At 47.1% G+C, this 23083-nt stretch overlaps 1 protein-coding gene across 17 annotated transcripts in view; it reads right to left on the bottom strand.

The window, feature by feature from the left end:
* Positions 1 to 3483: 3483 nt before the first annotated feature.
* HTR3B (5-hydroxytryptamine receptor 3B) overlaps positions 3484 to 23083 on the bottom strand; it is a 49726-nt gene continuing 30126 nt past the window's right edge. For 16 of the 17 annotated variants that reach the window (XM_082682610.1, XM_082682608.1, XM_082682618.1 and 13 more), the window contains 8 exons: positions 18696 to 18740; positions 18259 to 18368; positions 17658 to 17827; positions 16962 to 17119; positions 8371 to 8581; positions 8054 to 8236; positions 6648 to 6879; positions 3484 to 6565 (listed from right to left, as the gene is read on the bottom strand). In XM_082682610.1, the coding sequence (XP_082538736.1) occupies positions 6547 to 6565; positions 6648 to 6879; positions 8054 to 8236; positions 8371 to 8581; positions 16962 to 17119; positions 17658 to 17827; positions 18259 to 18368; positions 18696 to 18740 (1128 nt within the window). In that variant the 3' untranslated portion in view covers positions 3484 to 6546. Of the gene's footprint in view, positions 6566 to 6647; positions 6880 to 8053; positions 8237 to 8370; positions 8582 to 16961; positions 17120 to 17657; positions 17828 to 17935; positions 18150 to 18258; positions 18369 to 18695; positions 18741 to 23083 lie in introns of all 17 variants that reach the window. The other variant, XM_082682616.1, reaches the window with a different exon arrangement.

Here is a 23083-nt window from a genome sequence, read left to right as displayed (position 1 = left end):
AATCTTATCTCGTTCGGTCCTCACAGCGCCTCGGGGAAAAGCTCTTTCTCAGAATTCACAGATGAGGGTAAAAATGGACATTCTGAGCTCAGTCACTTGCCCAAGGTCACGAACCTAATGAGTGGTAGAATTAGAATGCACGCTCCTATCTTCTACGGCGGCCCCCTACTCTAGCCATCTATAAAGTCAGCAAAGATGAGCCTCTCTTAGGAAGTGATGATCAAGGGTATGAGCTCTGGAGTGATACTGTGTCTGACCACAGCGGAGTCCCCAAGAGCTCAGAGTCTGGAGCCAGACTGCTTAGATTTGAATCCTAGCTTTGTCCCTTGCTAATTGGGTGATCTTAGACAATGTCCTTAACCTCCACGTACTTTAGTTTCTTCAACTGTGAAGTAGCAATGATAATACTAGGGTTGCTATGAGGGTTATATACACCAGGAGGTCTCATTATATGTACATATCTCGTAATATATGTAATCTTCATAATAACCCTCATATTATCTATCTGTCATCTACCTAATGAGATTACCCATAGAGATCAGTGTCTGGCCCAAATATCAGTGATCTTGATCACTTGAGAAATGGGGACATTGATACCCACGATAAAAATGTTTACTTAACCAAGTGCTTAGCATGTGTTGAACACATCTGTAAGCACTTTACATATCGTCATTCATTCAGTTCTCCTAAGAACCCTTTAAGCTAGGGTTGGTATTAATCCTATTTTATAGATGACGCTGTGGCACAGAGGTCATATGACCTGGCCTAATCACATAGCTAATAAGTGGTGAGTGGAATTCGAACCTGGTGTGGTTCACCCAAAACATACGGCCACACGGATTGTTTGCTGTGTGTTAGGCACTGTCGTAGGCACTGGAAGCCCAGCGGGGAACACAATAACCTCCCTGCTCTCCCAGGGCTGGCGTTCTTGGAGTTCTACAACATTGTGTCACCTAAGCACTCTGCATGGTGTTTGACACGTGACGAAAGCCTCGAAACATTAACACCGTTTTCCCTCTTACCCCTCTCTCTCCCGGAGCAGACATCACCAACTGATCACAGCCTTCTTTCCCACAGAGCCCACTTAGGGCGCCCAAACCTGTCTCAAGACGGCACTCCGTCAGGTTTGCATGGAGAGCAAACCATGTGGGCTCTGAGTAACTGTGCTCTAGGGCAACAAATGAATACTTCGGACTCCAAAGCCCGTGGTGTCCACCACCTGGGGGCAGAAGCAGCAAAGCTAGGAGACAGGGGTTGGGAAGGTTTGTACAGGAAAGAGCTGAGAAGCTGAGATTAGCCAGGGAGATGGGGAGAAAAAGAAATGCCAACAGCACCTCGACCCTCTTGCTCTTGGCCCAGAGCTCTCCAAAGAGGATGATCAGGGTGGCCGGGGGTAAGGTCTGCTCAGGGTCTGGCCATCCACATGCAGCCCTGGTCCCTAGGGCCACTGAGTAGGGCTGATAATCCTGCTAGGCCCAGGTCTTCAGAGGCTGGCACTAGGCTGGGGGAAAGGTAGAGGGGGCAAGCAAGCATGCCCCACCCCAGCCAATGGATCCGGACTCTGTTCCCCGCCACAGAGCCCGGCACTGCCCAGGAGTGCCTTCCCACCCCTGCAGAAATCCTCACTGCAATGCCTGCTTTATGGCCTCTGCCAAATGAAGCACAAACTTAACTACATCACCCCCCCGACAGGACAGGGGAGGGGGCTGGGGACGCACACTGGGCTGCTCCAGCCCCCTAATCTAATCAGTGGCGTGGGTCATTTCAATTACGGACACCGGAGTGTGATGGGGGGCCTGGCTGCTCATCAAAGCCTCCATGCTGTTGCTCAGCTAATTATGAAGCTCTTACTGTCTCAGCAGGTAAATAACTCAGGACTGAAAGGTTTGGGCTGCTGAGATGGAGTGTGAGCCAGGGAACAGGACAGAGAGACGCCTGGGATGAGCCCCAGGGCACAGATGGGGTTGCAGGGAGAGGGGGAGAGCCGTCCTGGAGGGAACAGGGGACTGGGGTGGGGGTGGGGTCTCTGCCTGGGGGCGATCATCCTACAGCCAGGAGTTGATGGACAAATTCCCTACCTTAAACATAAGATCTGAAGTTTACTAGAAGCCTCAGAGCCGAACCATGAGACAAAAATATCAGGTGCACCACCTTTTGCTAATCTCACCTTTTTTTTTGTTTTTAAGATTTTTATTTATTTATTTGAGAGAGAGAGAGTGAGAGAAAGAGCGAGCACGAGAGGGGAGAAGGTCAGAGGGACAAGCAGACTCCCCATGGAGCCGGGAGCCCGATGTGGGACTCGATCCAGGGACTCCGGGATCATGACCCGAGCCGAAGGCAGTTGCCCAACAAACTGAGCCACCCAGGTGCCCCTAATCTCACCTATGTGTATTTCCATCCATGAGAAGTGAAACCCCCCCCCCCCCCCCGAGAGCCACGGGCTGTTTCATGCTGCCTGGCGCCAGGGTTGGAATTGTGACTGCTCTGGTTTGCTTCCTGGTCTGACCTGTCCAGGATCAAAGCTGGACCCCAGAAGCTGGCTGGGTCCTTGAGATGGAAGGGTGAGAGGTTCAGCTTCCTTAACCACAACAGCTTCTCCCCTCTAGGACAAGCAGGGAGGGAGAGGGGGAGGTCTTGAGGGAGTGAGACCCTCCACCACCTGGATGTGCATGAGGCCATGCACGAGACACCGCCCCCCCCCCCCCGGGCTACAAGAAACCACGGCAGAGTGCCTGCAAGTTATTCTGAGATGGAATGACATATAAAACGGAGGGCTGCCTGTCTAGCCTCGGGCTGTGCTTCGCTAAGTCTTTATTTTAGACATCAGTGAAGTCCCCAGAATTGGAGCTGTGATTTTCTTGGTGAGTTCCAAAACTACCTTAGACTCTGGGAAACAGCAGATGGTCAGAGCATTCACAGCTGGGAGAATCCCATTTTTGCTCTGTTCCTCAGTTTCCTTCCTCTGTGAAACAAATCGTGAAAAGGATAAACATGTGGAGGACTTGTGCACAGAAGGGGTGCCGGCGCCCTCCCCGCCTCCCACCGCACAGGGACTCTGCTCTAGGGCCGTTGGTTACTGGCGGTGCTGCTTCGGGATGCAGAGCTGACCCCAGAGCTTCACATGAATCCCCGGCTGCCGTGTTGAGATCAGGGGCCCTTGGTGCTCAGACAAAGGTGGTTCACGCTGGGGCCCAGCTTAGCGGCCAGGCTTCACCCCTGAAGGGCTGCCTCGTAGAGGCACTCACAAAGAACCTGGGGATGTCCTCTAGGGAGGCAGCGGAAGGGAACTACATGGAGAGTGGAATAGGAAGGCCCTGGGCAGCTCCCCCCACCTGAGTCTCCGACAGGAAGGCACAGGATGGTTTCAGTCCTTGGCCTGTGTGTCCCAGAATAAGGGCACTTGTGGGTTGAACCAGAGCCGACAACTGGATTCTGAGAAAGGCAGTGGGAGAAGGACGACACACCAAAGACTTCAGGCTGGAATCCATCTGTTAACATCAGGCAGGTCCTATTTTTATTTTGTGATGTATTATCTACTTTTCAGAGTACTGTTAAATACACGGCTTCATTCTGACACTCAGCGTTGTGCGATTTGGTGGAGTAAGTATGAGCTACCCTAACGCCAGACAGGGTAGTTGAAGCTCAAGGTCCCCTGGCTAGATAGTGATGCTGCCAAGACCCCAGCCAGGTGCTTTCTCCAAGTACAGCTGGACAGGAAGGAGGTTCTATAGCGGGGAGTTCACAGCAGGCCTTTTCCCTATAACGGAGGACGTGCAGAGAGATCTAGGGGGTCATTGGAGAGGCTAACTGAGCGGCGGGAGACAGAGGCGGCCGGGGGTAGAAAGGAGGAAGTGAGTAGAGAAACAGGTGGAGGTTTGCATGGACACTTCCTGTTCACAAACTTCTTACACTCCTCATTTCATTAACAGCAGCAGCGGAATTTCATGGACAATTGGCGTTGAGCACTAACTGGGAGGTAATGAGAGAGGGAGGATGCAGGTAAAGGCTGTTTGAATTTAAATTCTTTTTCTTTAGGGGGATGGGGGGCAGGTTTTTTAAAAGGCAATTTTAGTGTTGCAAAAAGTTCCTAGAAAACAGCTTTGGACTTTTGTGTCCTCTGCTCCTAGCATTAGGGGGGCTGATCTCGCTCGGCCTCCTGGGGCCCACCCAGCAAGCTCCCGATGGCTGCCCCGAAGGCGGGCAGAGCGGGGCTGGAGCCCTGGGAGTCTGACCTTGGGTAGACTCTCACCTCAGGCCTGGGAGAACACACTAGAGACGTGTCCAACAGCAGCAGTGAGCTGGGATGAGCCGCTCTGCTGTCGTCACTGCAGGGTTGCCAGGAGCAGAGCTCTGTGCGGACCTGTGCAGACATGGCAGAGAGATGACAAGCAGCCAACAGGGGACTCCTCTAGGAGTATGTGGCCTCTGTGACAAGTGATGCGCCTACACACATACATGCCCAACACACACACTTACGTACACACATGTATACACACGTACACATGTACAATGCACCCCCACACCTACAACACACACGTGTACACATGCACCCCACATCACACATACATCTACATACACATGCCTACGTACACACATGTACACACATATACACACGTATACATGTACCCCCACACCTACATACACACACCCCTACATACCTACCCTACACGTGTACACACAGGTACACATGCACCCAACACATACACACCCATTACAAACACACACCCACAACACACACACCTACATACATACCCCACACACAAACATACACACTCAGGCACAGGAAGCCATAAAACATCCAAAGGGGCAAGGCTAAAGGATAAGGTAAAACTGAAGATCGAGAAGGAGACAGAATCACAGGATGATCAGGTGGAGAGGGTGCGGGAAGGCCGTTTTGAGCAGGGTCCTTAGAGGGGCACATAGATTTGGTGACACAAAAGACTATATGTCAGCTAGCTGTGGAGGCTTGGACGGAATGGCAAGCAGGTGAGCTTGGCCAGACAAAGCCTCCATTAAAAAAAAAAAAAAAAAAAGCAATGTAAAAGGAAGAAAGTCAAAATAAGAGGAAGGAAAACTTGTGGAAGACTTGAACTCTAACCTTCAGGTGAGGGGGCCCCGGGAACTGCTGTAAGGTAAGCGGGTCAGTACAGATTTGGCTACTGGAGAGTAAGAGCCAGAAGCTGATGAGTTACGCGAGTGCCTAGTGACCAGAGCTCTTCTGTCTTAACAAGCAACTGTTGGCATAGATGGAAAGCTATGGGGCCACAGGGTCCGTGAGGGCTAGTTTTGTGTGTGGACTTGGGTAGGCCAGATATTTGATCAAACATTCTTCTAGATGCTTCTGTGAAGGTATTTTTTTAAACATGAGATTAGCATTTAAATCAGTAGACTTTGGTAAAGAAGATTCCCCTCCAGAATGTGGGTGGGCCTCATCCAATCAGTTGAAAGCCTCAAGAGTAAAACACCGGCTTCCTGGAATAAGCGGGAATTTGGCCAGCAGACACGACACCTCTGCTTTGGACTCAAACTGCAACTATTCCCTGGGCCCCAGCCTACCTGCAGATTTTGGACTGGCCAAGTGACCACAGCCATGTGGGTAGCATGGGCTGAATTGTGTTACCTGCCCCCAAATTCACATTGAAATCCTAACCCCCCAGTGCCTCAGAATGTGCATCTGGAGTAGGGCCTTTAAAGAGGTGGTTCAGGTTAAATGAGGCTGTTCATGTGGGCCTTAATCCAACAGAGTCGGTGTCCTCATAAGAGGAATGCGGACACTGATTCGGACACTGCAGAGGGAAAGCCACCTGAGGACACGGGGATAAGGCAGCCAGCTGTGGGCCAAGGACAGAGGCCTCAGAAGAAATCAACTCTGCTGACACCCTGATCCCAGTGGGGAGAAGAGACATTTCTGTTTAAGCGTGGGAGCCTGTGGTGTTTTGTTATGGCAGCCCTAGCTGACAAATACTAGGACAGTGGATTATAATGTCCTTGAACCCAAGGGCCATGCAGGAAGCCTATCCCCCAGTGCCATGCCTTACACATGTTGTGTTGATTTAGTCTGTGAGGTTGGTACCGGCTTCCCTCCAGCAGGTGATGGGGTGCAGGCGGAGAGGTGCTCATGGGAGACAGTGGGAACAAGGGCTTCAGGACACGGATATGGTGCGAATCTTGCATTCTGCTTTGTGCAAGGTTGACCCTGGGAATCAAGTCAAGTGAAGAATGATCTGTGACTGATGGATTTTGTGCTCTCTGGTGTGCCTGACATAACACCTAGGACTTAACCGACAGTCAGTAAACATTTTTATGGTTGACTGAATGACCAAGAAAGAACTGGGGGATGAAGTGGCCTTTTGCTTAAAGAAAAAACAACTCTCAAAACATGAATGTATGTAATATACGTAGGCATGTTCTGAACGAGATTGCTAATGGTGGTCACTCTGGGGGAGCGAACCAGAATAAGAAGGCAGGCTTCCTTTTCACTGTAGACCTTGAGATGTCTAGGCACTTTCTTCCAGAATGCCTAATCCTGGGTCATGCAGTGTCCCCTCAGCTGTGAGCTCCTGCACTGAAGGACAAGAGGCAATAAGAAGTGAGGAGCTTGCTAACCCATGTGCCCCCATCTCCACCCCCAAGGAAACCACGTTCACGAGCTGGCCCACAGTGCCCACAGGGAGCACAGGGTGACGGCGTAGAGTCCCAGCACGACGACGTAGGCTTGAAAGAGCAGTCGGTCAAAACGCTGCAGGAGTGCCAGCCACGTAACCTCCTGCTGCTCCGCCTGCTCCCAGGTTTGGAAGTAGGTGCTGATGGACCTCAGCTGGAACCAGACCTCCTTCATGGTCCCTGGCTGGACCTGGTGTTCTTGACAGAAGGGGGGCTCTGCGCGAGAGAGGAAAACATCCCGGGTGAGCTGGGGACTCCCGATGCCCCCTGGGCTTCCCACCGCAGCTGACGGCCTCATCCTACAAGGAAGGTTTATAGGGGCAACAGGGTGGTGGATTGGGTTGGGCTGGTGGGGCCGGGGGCAGGGCTTTGCTCGAAGAAGCTCTGCAGATGGTGGCAGAGCTGGGTGGTGCAGGAAGCCTGTCCAGGCTACATCTCCCCCGATCCTCTGAGCCGGGGGCCAGCCCGACTGACTCCAGTGGAGCTTTAGGGGCTGGGATGATTTTATTTATTTATTTTATTTATTTTTTATTTTTTAAAGATTTTATTTATTTATCTGAGAGAGAGAGAATGAGCATGAGTGGAGAAAGGTCAGCGGGAGAAGCAGACTTCCCGTCAAGCAGGAAGCCCGATGTGGGACTCGATCCTGGGACTCCAGGATCATGACCTGAGCCAAAGGTAGTCGCCCAACCAACTGAGCCACCCACACGCCCCTAGGATGATTATTTTTAATTGTTATTATTTACATATTATAGTATGTTTCATGTGTACAGCATTACACACACACACACACACACACACAATGATCACCAGAATAAGTCTGGTTAACCACCACCACCACACAGCCACACGTTTTTCCTTGTGATGAGAACTTTCAGGATACACTCTCTTTAGCAGCTTCCAAGTAAACAGTAAAAATACAGAATGCTTCACAAGTCTGCCTCTCATCCCTGAGCAGAGGCCACACTAACCTCTGCACTGTGCCAGTGTTACTACATGTGCTGCCGAAGTGAGTCCTGGGATAATTCACACACCTGTTCACATGAAACAATGGGGACCCAAACACATACAAGCCCGTGTGCACACACACTGGTACTTGATTACTCCAGAGTCAGTTGCTGAGTCGCTCCAGCTGACTGGTTAAAAGTGGAAAATACAAACAAAAACAAGCAAAGTCAACTGAGGGCCTGACCTCTAAGCTAAAGCGAGGCTTTCTGGAAAGTCAGTGAGGTCTCCGGAGAGGTCATATCAAGTGCGGCACAGAGGCTAAGAAGCCAGTGTTCCAGATTTTTCACACAGCAGGACACATGGCCTGGTGCTCCACCAGCGGGAACCGGTGTGGAGAGTGATCAAGCAGGACAGGGTAGGGACCCCAAGGCTTCTCACAAACCTGCTGCCCCAGCAAGCTGGGCTCTGGGATCTGTCCTAGGCCCATCAGCATCAGTGACCCCTTGAAGGCACAAGAGGGGCCATTCCTGCCCGGCGCTCCACTCGTCATGGAGGAATCTGACCAACAGGATGGACTTAAATAAGCTGATAACCAGGAAGGCCATGCAGACCGCGAAGAAGACCCCTGAGGGAAGGAACCAGAGAGGTGTAAGCAGCCACAGTGTCTGGGACCCCTTCCTCCCCTGATCTGAAGTGCAACATCAGATCTGTGATGGGAGTCACGGAAGATGGGTGTCTGGTGCCCCCAGGGCTGCTTACCAATCAGAGGGGTGCTCAGTGCGTTCCTGGGCATTTCGTCAGACATGTTGACCCTGAAGACGGTGTAGCCCACCAGCACGCTGGTCTTGAACACAATCCTGGCACGACACGTGGGTGGTAGGTAGAAGCTCCCCAGATCCACGAGCATTAGGAAGATGCTGGGAATCAGCAGGCTCACAACATAGACCAGTGGGCGCCTGCGAATCACTACCTGACCAGGGACAAGGCATCCAGTGAAAAGAGGATCTGTGCTAAGGGACTAGAACCCAGAGTCAAGAACATTCCCTGATGTCCCAACATGTTTGCATAATGTGAAAAAGTTATGTAGTTTAGAAAAAGATTATTTTGTGGTTTAGAAAACAGAAAAAAAAACCCTTTAAACTTTTATGCAGAACTAATCACTAGTCACTAATTGTAAGAAGATGTGGCTATTTGCTGCTTGCTGTATGCCAGGCACCACCCCCAGTGTCTTCTGTTTCCTGTCCTGTTCAATCCTCATGCCCATTTGAAGGGCTGGTTATTATTATCTCCATTCTACAGTCAAAGAAACTGAGGTTCACAGAGATCAAACTGCTTGTTCAAACTCACACAGCTGGAGAGTGAGAAACTGTTTTAAATCCAGGTCTTAAACCAAAATCTTCCTTCTTACGCCACTCATACAACATATTGTACTGCTTTTGGCCTGGCCTGCCCCCCCCTTTGTGGAATGCGAGCGTCTCCGCACCTGTGTGTCTGTCAGAGTCTGGGCAGGACCAAATGGTACTCCTGGGGAATCTGAGGAAGGCTTGGCAAAAAGACTGCTGACGAGGGATGGGCAGGCAGAGGGCAGTGCCCCAGATATCTGGGAGGACTGGGTGAGCTGTGTCTCCCGAGTCCTGAACGGGTCTAGGGCTGGGAATGTGACTAGAATCTGAGGAGAGAAAGCTGGGTGGAGGCGGCTACCACAAAGGAGCTATGGCCCCTTCCTCCCTCTCTGGGGCACAGCCAGCCCTGGTGGTGATTCCACAGGGAGAAAAAATGAAGGGATACAAACCCCGCTCACTCTCTCCCTCTCTCCAACCTCCTCCCATTCCATCCCTCTTCCCATTGGTCAGTGAGGCCAAGGTTCATGTCCAGGGGCACAGGGCAGGAAGAGAAGGGGTGCCGAGGATGTAAGTGGGGGCAGGGCTGCAGGTGCCCGGCAGGATGGCTGGGCGTACAGACCTGCTAATTGGGTTCTGTAGCTGGGAACTGGAGACCCAAAATGTTGCTCTGTTTTGGCCATTTTGGTACACCTCACTTCTCCGGGATGGTGATAGGAAGTGTCTTTGATGAACACACACTATTTTCATCAGGAAATGACAGGACTGCTTCCCCAGGACACTTTGAGGGCAAAACAACAACAATGAAAAATTCCTCATGGGGCCAGAAACAATACCTACCTTATTCATGTTTACTGAACAAATGAATGTTCTGAGCCCTTTCCTGTTGGATCTGGGGGGAAAATAATGTCTGAAATCTTCTATTTCTCTGATCCACCAAACAGCTGAATGCTTTCTGTGTGTCAGATAATATGTGCGATGCTTTTATGCGTATGATGTGGTTTGTTGAATTCTCACTGTGAGCTTGTTGGCAGGTAGTAGCACACCCCCCAGTCTAGATTCTTAAAAATAAAACTCGGCTCCTGAAGTAAGTGGAGTAAGTGGCAAAGCTGGGCAGTGCCCCACATCTGAATCCAAGCTCCAGTGTTCTCCTCCGCCACAGCTCTTGGCTACAGCTCTTGGCCTGAGCAGACATCGGAGTTGAGTTCAGGGCTCTTCTCCCTTGTCTCCATATTCTGAGGGAGCCCAGGCAGAGGCCAGGGATGGAGGAGAAGGTGGTAGAGAAAAGCTGGGCTGGGCGAGACCTGACATCTACTGCCTTGCAGAAGACAGAGGCGGCCCTAGCCGTTGGGTCTGGGAGCATTTCCCAACTCAGTGGAGCCTGGCAGGCCGGAGCCACCTGGGGGACTGTAGTTGGGCTATTGTCTTTCACATTAAGCCCAATTGGCTGCAAATATCTAAAGGAGAGCAACACTCACGCTTTGTAATAATTTGGTTAAAACACATTTCTACCAAAGCACAGTCAGCAAGAAAACCACCACCAAATGAACTGTCGTCACCCTGGGCCTCTCGGGTCGTCTTTGTCATGCTGTGACAGAGATGGCTGAGGTCAGCTGGGGCGGGAGGAAGGGAGCTGACTGGTTGGAGCCCACGCGGGTGTTGTGTGATGGGCCCGGCCTGGGCTATGTGGGCTGGTGTGGGGCGATCGAGCCTGCTGTCTCTAGGGGGGAGAAGTGGGAAGTCTCCCCTAGAGATTTCACAGAAGAGGATGAGAAGTGTAAGAACAGCATCCTAAACGAAGTCCAAGTGGGCAGGGGAGGCGGGGGGGAGGGTAAACAGAAACAGCCCAGACTTAGAGGCAAGGGATTCAAGCTCCAGGACCCCTCAATTCTAAGTGCCTATGTGTGCTAGTTTAAGTGATCCTGGCTGTATGTCTTGATTTTCCTTTTTTAAAAAAGTACTTTTCTGGGGAGCCTGGATGGTGTAGTTGGTTGAGTGTCTAACTCTTGGTGTCAGCTCAAGCCTTGTTCTCAGTGTCATGGGATTGGGCCCCATGTCGGGCTCTGTGCTGGGCATGGGGTCTGCTGGGGATTCTCTCTCCTCCTTTCTCTCTTCCCCTCCTCTGTCTCTCTTCCACAAAATAAACAAACAAATCCTCTTTTAAAAATTAAAAAAAAAATTAAAAAGCACCTTACTTTTGGCTATGATTGAGATTGGCTGTTTTACTCCAAATAATGCTTCTGTGTAACTAGCACGTGTTTACCTGGTTCCTCTCTAACCAGAGGCTGCTGCAGAGAGTGAATGTAAACCTGGGCCCGAACCAAAGGTGGGACCCCAGTTTTATCAGATTCCATGACCCCCAAGCTGCCAGGGGAGAGGTGTGGCAACGGCCAAGAGGCTCGGAGGCAGGCTTGGCGTCATAGGCGTACCACTTGGGAAGTTACACTGGGGCCAGCACTTAGAAGGGATCGGTGCTTGGTTTCATGCTCTGCTGGGGTGCCATTTTGAAACCAGTAATTTTGAATAGGGCACCCCACGTTTTCACTTTGTACCTGGCCCCGCCAACCATGTAGCCCACCCTGTCAGGGGGCTATTTTGTCCCCGGAGGATGTTTTGTAGCTGAAAGTAGAAGGGAAACTTGTAGCCACAAGGGTGGACAACTAACTCTGCTGTCACACAGAGCAGATGTCTCCCCTGCTTGTGTTTGGATTATACAATCATATAGACCCTCTCTATTGACTTTCTTCAAGAGCAAAGGGCCTTCCTTTTTATTTAGACTGATTTAGGAGCAATATTACTTATGGACTAGACTAATTTCTTCTACAAACCCAGTGCAGCCTAAAGAAATTTTAAATTTTATCACATAGTTTTCAGAAATGGTTTGTTTTCATGTCTCATTTGATCCTCAAATCCCTTTATTCTCTTGTTCAAGGAACAATGAGCACGAACAGAACGTCAGGCACTTTTTTAAATATTGGAATTAGAACAGTAAATAGGATAGGTTTCTCCCCTCTCCATCCCGTGGAATCAGCCACTGGGCTCTGGTGGTTGGATGTTTTGGAGTCTGCAGATGGAAAGGAAGTCTGCGCCAGAATGGACCATACCCAGAGTCTGTACCTGACTTAGACGATGAGATGTGGGACCTTCTGAGTTTATATTTCGATTATATTTTGGTCTTAGAGTTGGTGCTGAAATAGGTTAAGACATCTAAGGATGTTGGTATCCCAGTGCAGTTTGCACATGTGAGGGACCTGAGTTTTCGGGAGTCAGAGGGCCAGAGGGCAGTGGATTATAATGGCCCAAGAATGAATGTCCTTCCTGGGAGCTAAGAATGATCTTATTTGGAAATGGGATCACCGCAGATACAAAGTGGTTCAGAAGACGTCTTAGTTCAGTAGGATGGACCCTTATCCCAGGATAACTGGTGTCCTTATGAGAAGAGAGGGGATGCATAAAGGAGAATGCCACGTGAAGACAGAGGCAGCGGTCGGAGTGATACATCTACAAGCCAAGGACTGCTGGCAGCCGCCAAAAGCTGGGGGAGAGGCATGGAACCGATTCTCCCTCAGAGTTCCCAGGAGGAACTAATTATGCTGACACACTAATTCCTAGCTTCCAGAAATGTGAGAGAATAAATGTATTCCTGTTGTTTTAAGCCACCGATTTGTGGTCCTTTGTTATAGAAGCCTTAGGAAACAAATACAGGTGACTTGCCCCATAACACACAGTGACGAACGCCAAAAATGCCCTAGAACATATATGTTGAGTTGTGTGGCAGTGGCAGCTACATATAGGATTAGCCTGTGGTCTCCAGAGTCAGACTGTTCAGGCTCCACAGTCACCCTGTCCCTTTGGACAAGTTACTCAGAACTGGGGGAGTTCACTTCTCTGTTGTCCCCAAATCACCCGTCTGCATGATTTGTACTCCAAATGTACGCTCAACATGATTGAGCGCCAATCGCATAGACATGTGAGATCACATGTTCAAACTCTTCAATGGTGCGTGGTGTCAAATAATGCTCAGTTTTGTGGTTATTATTTCAAGTCTCCCTGGGCCACATTTGAGGCCCATGATGGATACCAGGAGCCCTGTTTTACTCATGCTTGTGGTCCCAGTGGGGCCACTGACACTGGCACGTGATAAGAGCTCAAAAAATGTTCGCTGAGTTCTACAGAGTTGAGTCTATGAGTAACGCTACTTTTAGTTCCAATTAGGTGGGAGTGTGGGGTTTGCACAAACAGGGGCTCTCCGGGTGAGGTTGGTCCTCTGAGGGCTGCCTCTCTGCAGGTCATGCTGGAGCCAGTACCTGACTGCTGATGCTGGGGAAGAATGAAAGTCACCTGCTCAGTGAGGCACCGCTCTCCGTGGGACTGGCTCTACCTAGAGCCCATCACTTCTAATGGACTGAAGGAGCTGGTGCCTTTAAATTCCACAGAAAGGGAAGAAAAAGCACTTTAGTTTCAGTCCGTGTTCTCCATTAGACACCCTTCAGGTGTTAGCAATATTATGCCACAATTTCATTATCCATTAAAGCCAGGTAATAATAAGTACACAAAGGTATTTGGAGCCTATTGATGTTAATGAAAGAGATCAATCTAATTCAGAATGTGTGTGTGGAGAGCTCCTTGGAGATGGAATAGGCCCCAAGGTTAGCCTTTAATTGCCTCCTTGATGGCAGACCTACCAGTACTCAAGTTTGCATGACCGTCTTTATGACATAGTTGGAATTTTTGACGCCCAGACTCACGCTTCATACAGAAGCCCATCTTCCTCCTCTCCCACGCCCCTCCCAACATTCCCAATTCGGAAAGAATGGGAAAGTTGCTGCCATGTAAGTGAGGTCCTTGCATAGGAGTGAGAGTTTCCTGGATCTGGACCACGGGTCGGGGGGATGAGCAGAAAGCTCATGATTCCAGGGGCACTTGAGTGACCCTGGAAAGACTTCTAGGACTCTAAATTCTCTTTCTTCGTTCTCTCCCTTGCTCTCTCTCATGATCTGGTGAATTCAAAAAGATCTTCTATCAGGTTTATTAATGGCATTCAATAGACATCTCAACAAAATCACTCTACCCCAATCTAGAAAGAAAAACTACATTAGAGAAAGAGGATAGAGGAGGGAACTTTCTTTCTCAAATGCCCCTCTGCATTTTTCCAGGAGCCCCCAAACGGCTCCCGCCTCCTTCCCACATGGACTTTTTGCTCATTGTGAGGATATCTGAGCGTTGGGCTCCCAGGAGTTCCCACAGCTGTCCACCGTCTTCCATCCAAAATGAATTCTCACATTTTAATCCTACCTCCTCCCACTTCTACCCTCATTCTTAAAAAACCCAAAAAACAAAAAGCTGCCATACGGAAATCAAATGCTTCCCCTGCTGCTTTTGGGAACCAGCACCTCCAATAACATATTGGAGGTAAGATCCCCTCCTAAGGCTGCTGGACCGGGAGCCAGGCGAACACAGACATCCCCTGGAGGCAGAAGGGCCTGTGTTCTGGGCCCTCTATGGAACGCAGCCTGACTCCAAAGTGTTAGCAGTGCCCATGTCCTGGAGTCAGTCCATGCCCTGGAGTCAGCAGATAGGACTGCCCGTTAGCTGGAACCAACAAGGCATCCTGAGCATGTGATTTAGTACCAACGGCAGCAGAGTACATCAGGCCCAGAGTGACAACATGTTTAGAACAGATCATTTTCCTTCCCGCCTGCGTGGACTTGTCTCCAACCTCCTGCTGGGCAGCCTGGACAGGGCTACAGCACGTGATTAGATTAAGAGGGGATGGCCCTTTGCTGTCAGGACCCTAGTAGACCCAATGTTGGCACAAATCCGGGCTCTGAATTTCACATCATTGCCCAAGGGCAACTGAAAGACACCAGGACTTGTCAGTTGTTAACTTCAGAGCAGGAGGACTGAGAGTAAGAGAACAAAAGTCTGGCCACAGTACACATAGCAGGTGGGGGAGGGGGCACAGAGGCTGAGACAGGTCAGGGAAATAGAGAACTGGGATAGCCACTGAACCCACTTTACGTCTGTTCAGAGCAGTGGAACCGCTGCTAAGTCTGGCTCCCTGCCCTAGGAAACACGATCTGTGACTCTACTCAGGGTTGCCTCCCTCTTCTGTTCTAGAGGGCCAGGCTAGAAGGCAGCCCTGCCAGATAGCCCACTTCAGCCCCCACCCAGGGCAAAGCTCCACAAGCAGGAAGTCCTATTGCGGTCCACCTCTAGCCTGCGTCCACGTACACGCTGTAAGTGCAGATGCAGCATGGCGGTGAATAGAGCTGGGGGCGGGGGTCATTGCTCATGAGATGCAGGGAAGCTTCTCCTTTCTTTAAATGATCTTTCACATCTCTGTTCATCACATTTAAAATGGAGCTACCAAATAGAAAACCTCTGGCCACTACTGAGAAAACAAACTAATATTCAGGGTAAGGGATGACGTGTAACCACAAGTAATGGCTGCTCTATGGAAAGTGTGTGTGTGTGTGTGTGTGTGTGTGTGTGTGTGGGTATGCACGCATGCGTGTGCATGACTCCTGTTTACCTGCCCTGTCTCTTGCCTTTGTTTGTCTCGTTCGTGCAGCGTAGGTAATGGTGTGTGCAGCGTTCTCCGGCGCGCTTGCTAGGTGACTGTGCCCCACCTTGCGCATGCTGCTCCCTCGCATTTCCCTTTAATGCTCTCCATTATTCGGGCTGCATTAATAATGTTTGTGGGCTGATATCTTTAAAATTAATGAGGTGTTTACTCTTAGCCAAGAAACTCATTGAAATTAAAAAAGCTTTCTCTTCTTCCCCTCCTTTTCTCTCACTTACAAAGAGGTGGACAAACAAGCCACAATACTAGCTTTGCTAGAAACCAAGCAGAACAGGGAAACACCCAAACCCCACCACTGGGAAGGCATGAGTTGCGATTAGTCAGTCATACGGAGTCGGGTTCAAACCACAGCTACTTCTAGGAGGCCCTGATTTAACCAGGGCTTTGCTAGAAAGTTACACAGAACATTTATTAACAATGGAGGGGCATCTGTGCCCTCAAGAATAGCTTATTTCACCTCTCTTAGCATATAATTACCCAGCATAACCACAGTACGTACTCTAGTCTGAACTTTCCCTCTTATTCAAAAGATTTGTTTTCAGGAGAATTCATCTTGGGTATAATACTGGCCTGTCTGTTCCCTATTTTTCAATCAGAGACATTACCTGGCATAAAGGACTCCTCCCCACCTGACCACCACCACTATCTGACTTGGTGTGGAAGAGCAGAAATGAATATGAATCATGGGTCGACCAGCTGCATGAACTTGCTGCAAACCACTTATCAGGGAAGGGAGAATGGCTGCCTCTGGAGTGTAAACCAGCAGGCTTCACTGTCCTAAACCCACCTCCCAAGCTCCTACGAACCAAACCTCCTCATGATAGTGTAGCCAAGTGCATCCCTGGTGGCGCGTCTGAGAAGTCTGGGTAATCGCTGAGTCATTTTAGAGCAGCTGTCCTCTCTGGTCCAGAAACCGCCAATAGGTTCCAAGGATCCTGCAGGTGATTTGTTAGCTAACTGCTAGAGATAGTCAAGCTAATAATGATAATTTTATAAATTTGTATCTGGAATTAATAATTGACTCAGTTAAAAACAGGACAGTAATGCTGAAGAGACAGTCTTCTCCCAATTTGTTGTTGTTATTGTATGTGGGGTTTCTTTTCTTCCCTCTCCATGGCTGTTAGGAATGAGGATGTCAGTATGTACCAAAAGGCTTGAGGATGCCTGCTATGATGGTGGTTCTGGTGCCTGAAAATCAATCTTTTTATACCCGCGTAAGGGATATCTGCAGCAGGAGTCCAGGGCCTGTGGCTGAATCTCTGGTCTGGGAAACGCCCACGCCGGGGAAGTCCAGAGCCACCAGAGTCATCTGTTCTCGGATGGTCACAAGTGAGAACAAGCAGCAGAGCAGAGACTCCTCAGCCCAACACAGAAGGTCCAGGACTGCCGAGAAGTGGGCAGCCGGGACAGGGAGGAGGACTTACGTGAAACTGAATCTGGGCAGACTCTCCAGCATAGCTCTGTAGGATGTTGTGCGATGAGGACACAGAGAGAAGCTCCCACTCACTGTCGTTCAAAAATTCCTTCTTGTCATGCTTCATGTCTCCTCTGCTCCTCAGGAAGGCCAGGTTGACGTCGTGCACTGACAACAACAGAAGCAAGTGACTCCCCCACAGAGACAGGCCTTGATAACAACCTACTTTTCCAACTCCCCATTCAAATTCTTCCCTTTATTCCTGCCCCTGCATGTACAGTCTCACCGAGACAGGGTTCAGTATAACCATTTTGAATTAGGGATAGCGATGTGGAATAAAATCTTTTTAGCAGGAAGACAAAACAAAAGAAAAACAGGAACAAAACCCAGCTGTGAATTTACAGTTTGTATTCCATTATCCGTAGAATGCTGGCCCCGGTCCTAGGACTTCTATAACCTTCTCAGAGGCAGCAGAGGTCAAATATTGTATTCCCAAACCAACAGCAGCGGTGAGCTAGGCACAGCACAGGATTTAGTCGGGATGACAACAGAAGCCAAAGGACGGTAAGAAGACACTGAGATTTACAAAGAGTCAATGATGTGCAAGAACACAATGACCTCGCGGATGGCACTACCAAATGTCACCCGTGTGTGCCAACCCAGGCAGTGTGTCTCCCACTAGCAGGCTGTGCCTCTCCCAGTTTACCTGTGTGCAGGGCGCTACTGAAGGTCAGGCTGCAGTTCTGGATGTCAAAAGGAAACGCGTAGGTTTCTAAACTGCACGCAGAGACCACCTGGATCGGCTTAGAGTTCTTAATGGTCCCAGATGAGTTCACATAGACATACGGAAGGTTGGGTGATCCTTCGAAGTCCACACTATGTAAAACACAAGAGACCTCGCTGTTACAGAAAGGGTCTTCCCCATTTCAATCCACAGGCAGAACTGATTATAAGATGGCAGTGACCACGATACCCAGGACTCACCTAGAAGTGCAAATAAGAATCACATTTCCCATGACATAATTCACCCTGGCAAAGATGGACTCAGTAATCAGAGTCTCAAAAGTTAATTCACTTGGTGCTCTTGAAGCACAGACATAATCCATGAGTAACCTCAAGCATTTGTAATCCAATCTGTATCTTAGATGACATCAAATCATGGTACTTCCAACTTGAATATTCCCAAAACTGTCATCCTCTTCAAGATGAAAACCAAAAAACAGAAGCAATAACTAAAAGTAAGAGCAAGTGGCCTGAACAGTCCAAGTAGTGTTAAACCCCATGGAAATATACCCCAGCACACTTACAGCTCCTTGATGATGATGTCAGGCGCCCAGATGTCACTCAGAGGTAGAGAGATCTCTCTAATCTCATCAAACATGCTGGGGTTCCAGGATAAAAACTCATCATCCCAAACCTGTAAGAAGTGGCCAGAAAAGAAATTTATCAAAAAGGGGCAGTGTCAGTCTCACCAAAGAACTGAAGAGGGATTTGGGTGAATAACCCAACTGATCTGCTTGTTGGCACTGTTAGGGGAGAGGACTCTCCTCCCAGCTCCTAAAGATGGTACCCCAACCAGAAACCATGGCCATATATCTTACACAAATTCTAATAAATTGGGTCTGCTGCACATCTATGAAGCTAAGTTGCAAACACAAAGAAGATATCTATTCCTTAGAATAATGATATTTTGCAACAGGTTAAGATCAAGGGTCCAGCATGCACAGAAGGAAACGTCATTTACCTCGTGGTACCATATACTTGTCTTCAATTTTTGGTTCTGTGCATCCTGCAAGGCAAAGAGAAAATCTGTACCAAATCTTAGAATGTCAATAAATAAAAGTCCAATTCAACATGATGATAATTCAGAGAAAAAAACAAATCTAACTTAATATGTTGAGTTTGAAAGTATTGCCTTCACTCTTCAAATCTGAGTATTCTCGGTTCCTATTTATTTACACATGCCTGTCACTGTGAACTTTACTATAGTATCTATGACAAAATGGCACCATGACTACATCTGACATCTTGAAGGATTTGCTAATCCCTTTCCTACCCTAATTAGTTACTCTGCCATTAATCAAACTAAAAAATGACATGTAGCCTAGCCAATTCTGGGCTAAAAAGATGAGACCAAGCTTTCATTTGTAATTAAGATATTATTCATAATATTTCAATGAGTGTTATCTCAACTGCTCTTGGCAGCCATTCCTGTTAAGTTACCTTCTGTTTGGATTTCTCTGCTTATCAAACAGACTGAATGAGCTTCATGTAAATGAAGTGTATTTTTGATGATATAGATGTGATTTCCCCATATTGGCAATGAATAATTTTTTTAAAAGACCCCTAAGAATAACAAACCAAAAAACCTGCTCCTTACTAATTTTTTCATATCTACTGTACCAAAGAACATTCTAAAACTGCTATGCCCTGAGGAATTAAAAGGAATATCCCACACCATGTACAAACATCAACTCATTAACTCAAAATGGACCATAAACCTAATGTAAGAGCAAAAATTGTAAAACTTTAGAAGAAGACATAGGAGAGGTGCCTGGTGTCTGTTAGGCAGCTGACTCTTGGTTTCGGTTTAGGTCATAAACTTGGGGTCCTGGGACAGAGCCCCATGCCAGGCTCCAACCTCAGTGGGAAGTCTGCTTGGGATTCTCTCCCTCCCCACAACTGCATGTGCACACGTTCTCTCTGTCTCAAATAAATAAATAAATAAATAGTTTCTAAAAAGGAAGAAAACAAAGTAGATCTTCGTGACTTTGAATTAGGCGGTTGATGACACCATAATCACTGCAACCAAAGAAAAAGTAAATGGGACTTCAGCTAAATGAAAAACTTCCATGCTTTAAAGGTAAAGGACAGCTTCAAGAAGTAAAAGGACAATCCACAGAATGGAAATAATATGTGCAGATCATATATCTGATCCGGAGTTAATATCCAGAATCTATAAAGAATTTCTACAAATTAAAACAAAACAATGACCCTATTTCAAAATGGATATTTCTTTAAAGTGGATATGCAAATGGCTAATACACACATGAAAAGATGCTCAATATCCCTGCTATGGACCAAATTATGAACTTTGGTCTTGGACTTCCCAGCCTCTAGAACTGTGAGAAATAGAGTCTATGGTACTTGTTACAGCACTCCAAGCCGGCTAACACAATCCCTGATCATTAGGGAAATGCAAATCAAAACCACAGTGAAATACCACTTCACTCTCATTAAGATGGCTACTAAAACAAAACAAAACAAAATCAAACAAAAACAGAAAATAAGTGTTGGTGAAGATGTAAAGAATTGGAATCCTTGTGCACTATTGGTGGGAATATAAAATGGTACAGCTGCTATGGAAAATAGTGGCAGTTCCTAAAAAATTAAAAATAGAATTACCATATGGTCTAGCAATTCCATTCTTTGGTATAAATCCAAAAGAACTGAAAGCAGAGACTCAGTTATTTGCACATCCATGTTCACAGCACCATTAGTCACAATAGCTAAGGGGTGGAAGCAACCCAAGTGTCCATCAAAGATGAATACATAAGCAAAATGTGGTCTATACGTACAAAGTAACATTATGCGGCCTTAAGAGGGAAAGAAATTCTGACACATGCTACAACATGAATGAACCTTGAGGAGACACCATTTCCTTCCAAGTTTTACCAGCGGAGACATTCTGAAATCATGTTTTTAAAATCAGCATTATTTATTTAGATTTGATTTTCTTGCTCTGAACTGTCATGCTGTTGAACCGGACTTTGATTTATTGACAATGGAAGATGTGGGGTCTGTCTCCCCAGTTAAAGCACAAAGGGCTCAGTTTTAGGTTAGCTGCCACCGATGAGGGTTCCCCACAAACTGGGGGAGGCGGAGACCGGGTTCAAAATGTAATTTGTCTTACTGGAAAATATAGCTTGTAACCATTCTTTCACAGCAAATATACTTTTAAGGAAATTAAATTTCATTAAAGTTTAATGAAATTTAATTTAATGAAATGTCCTGATCAGTTGTTTTTTTTTTTTTTTTAAATGTCTGTCACACCAGGTCATGAATGTGTCACTGACTCAGTCATGGCTGAAGAGACTATTATTTTACTCAGTTGATTCTTATTAACTGCCAGATTGATGCCTTAGCTCATTTTTCTCTTCCTGCCCATTGTTTTGTCATGTTACATGTAACAAGTGTTAAGAATTTTTTTCTAATATATTAAGGGGTGCCTGGGAGCATCTGTTATTCAGCCCTAAAGAACACAATGTCAAAAAGAAGTCTGAGGCTAAAACTGATTTTTTTTTTTTTTTTTTTTTTTTTGTCAAAGGAAACAAGTTTCTCAATGCCAGCTGGTGAACATAATTGGTTCTCTGGTGGCATTATTCACAGCTTTTCCCTCTGTGTATCTCTTTCTCTCTCTCTTTTTTCTTTAGATACCTTCCATCTTGCTTGTTAAAAGCAAAGGATATTTCAGAGAATTGGAATTCATTAGTCTTCCTAACAGAGGGAGTCTATTTAGATCTAAATTGGTGGTTAGCAAATATACAGATAATTCCCGCACATTCTTATTTATCTTTCCCAGTTCCAAAGACTATAGAAACAGATGCCTCAACGTCTGGCTAGGAGGCTCTAGTCAATGGACTGGAATACAAAGGTAGCTGAGACTCGGAATTGACAAAACTCAATAGAAACAAATTGAAACTCTTCACTGTTGAGTAGACTATCTCTATAATCAGATTTCCCTAAGGTACTCATAATACCCAGAAATTCTAAGACAAGACTGTAGTCTTTCATATAAACAAAACAGGAGGCAAAACATTATAACGGAAGCAAGATGCCGTGATGGAAACTGCGCTGAAAGCTCTTCACTCCAGACAAAAGTTGCCAGCAACGGATGCACCCAACAACTTATCTATTCCCACGGGGGGGTGTCCTGTCTGATTCTGTGCATGATTTCCTTAAGTCCCTCAAAACGGGCCTTGACTCCACAATGAACTTTAGGCTTAGCCCTGCTGAATGTCCTAGAGATGTTTGCAAAGCATATTAGACTATCTTAATCAATTGATTGCTTGACAGATATCTATCCCTGTCTTTGAGGTAAGATACGCTACCTGCATATTGTGGGAAACATGAACATGAACATGAAGCAAGCCCTTCCCTCAGGCAGCTTATTAATAAACTAGGGTATGTGACATTTTAACAAGTAACTCTCTGTGTTAAGAAATATATAGACTTCTGTAGATTTAAAGGAAGGAGACATTGCTGTCAGCTTGCAGATTTGAGGGAAATCTCTTTTGGGAGCTGAGATTTGAAGGATTATAATATTTTACAGATGGAGAATGAAGACAAAGACATTCAGTGGAGGAAACAGGAGACAACAAGGGGTTGGTTTCATTGCACTATTGAGGAGATAAGGCTAAGGCAGTAGACAGGGATAAAACTAGAGTGATGGAATTTGAGATTTTTCCAGATTTCTGGAGGAAAGTCTGCCAAATCCAATAAGACAGTACTACTGTCTAACGCATTCCAGTAAAAAGTAGTATATTCCACGCCAATGGAGAAAACATATCTTTGAAAAAATAATGGTGTTCTCCTTAACTACCAGAAGGAATCTGGCTTGATCAGGATAGAGAGAAACAGATAAATTTCAATTTGATATAGTTGTTCCAAGAGAAAAATATTAACATGGAAACTTGACTCCTTTTCTCTATTTATCTCCAGCTAACCCTCTAAAGGAAAGCCTGAGCAATTCTACTTTATCTTAATCAATACGAAGCAGAAAGTGGGAGGATGAGGATAGACCTAAAGGTAGTCTTATTCCCTTATTCAAAGTTGATTATCTGTGTGTCTTGGGGTTTTGCAGGATGTGACTCATATCCTGTGTCCTTATTCAAATCAGGCTATTCCTATTGAACAATGACTGATAAACAATGCAGTCGTAATAACCCACTGACAACTAGTAGGGACTAATATTCCCTAAGTATGTGAAGATATAGCCCCAGGAAATTAACTCTCAAAAATTTTAGTTCAACATCCAATTACAGAGGAAATTTAAGGGAGTTTTCTGTAAGCTCTATGCTTTCTGGGAGCTTTATGTAAGACTAGGCCTTTGAAGTAGGGGTGGATATTTCC

The sequence above is a fragment of the Mustela nivalis genome (assembly GCF_964662115.1).
Source record: "Mustela nivalis genome assembly, chromosome: 9".
NCBI classification, from domain to species: Eukaryota; Metazoa; Chordata; class Mammalia; order Carnivora; family Mustelidae; genus Mustela; species Mustela nivalis.
The sequence above is the reverse complement of the archived record's forward strand: the minus strand, read 5'-3'. Positions and strand labels throughout refer to the sequence as shown.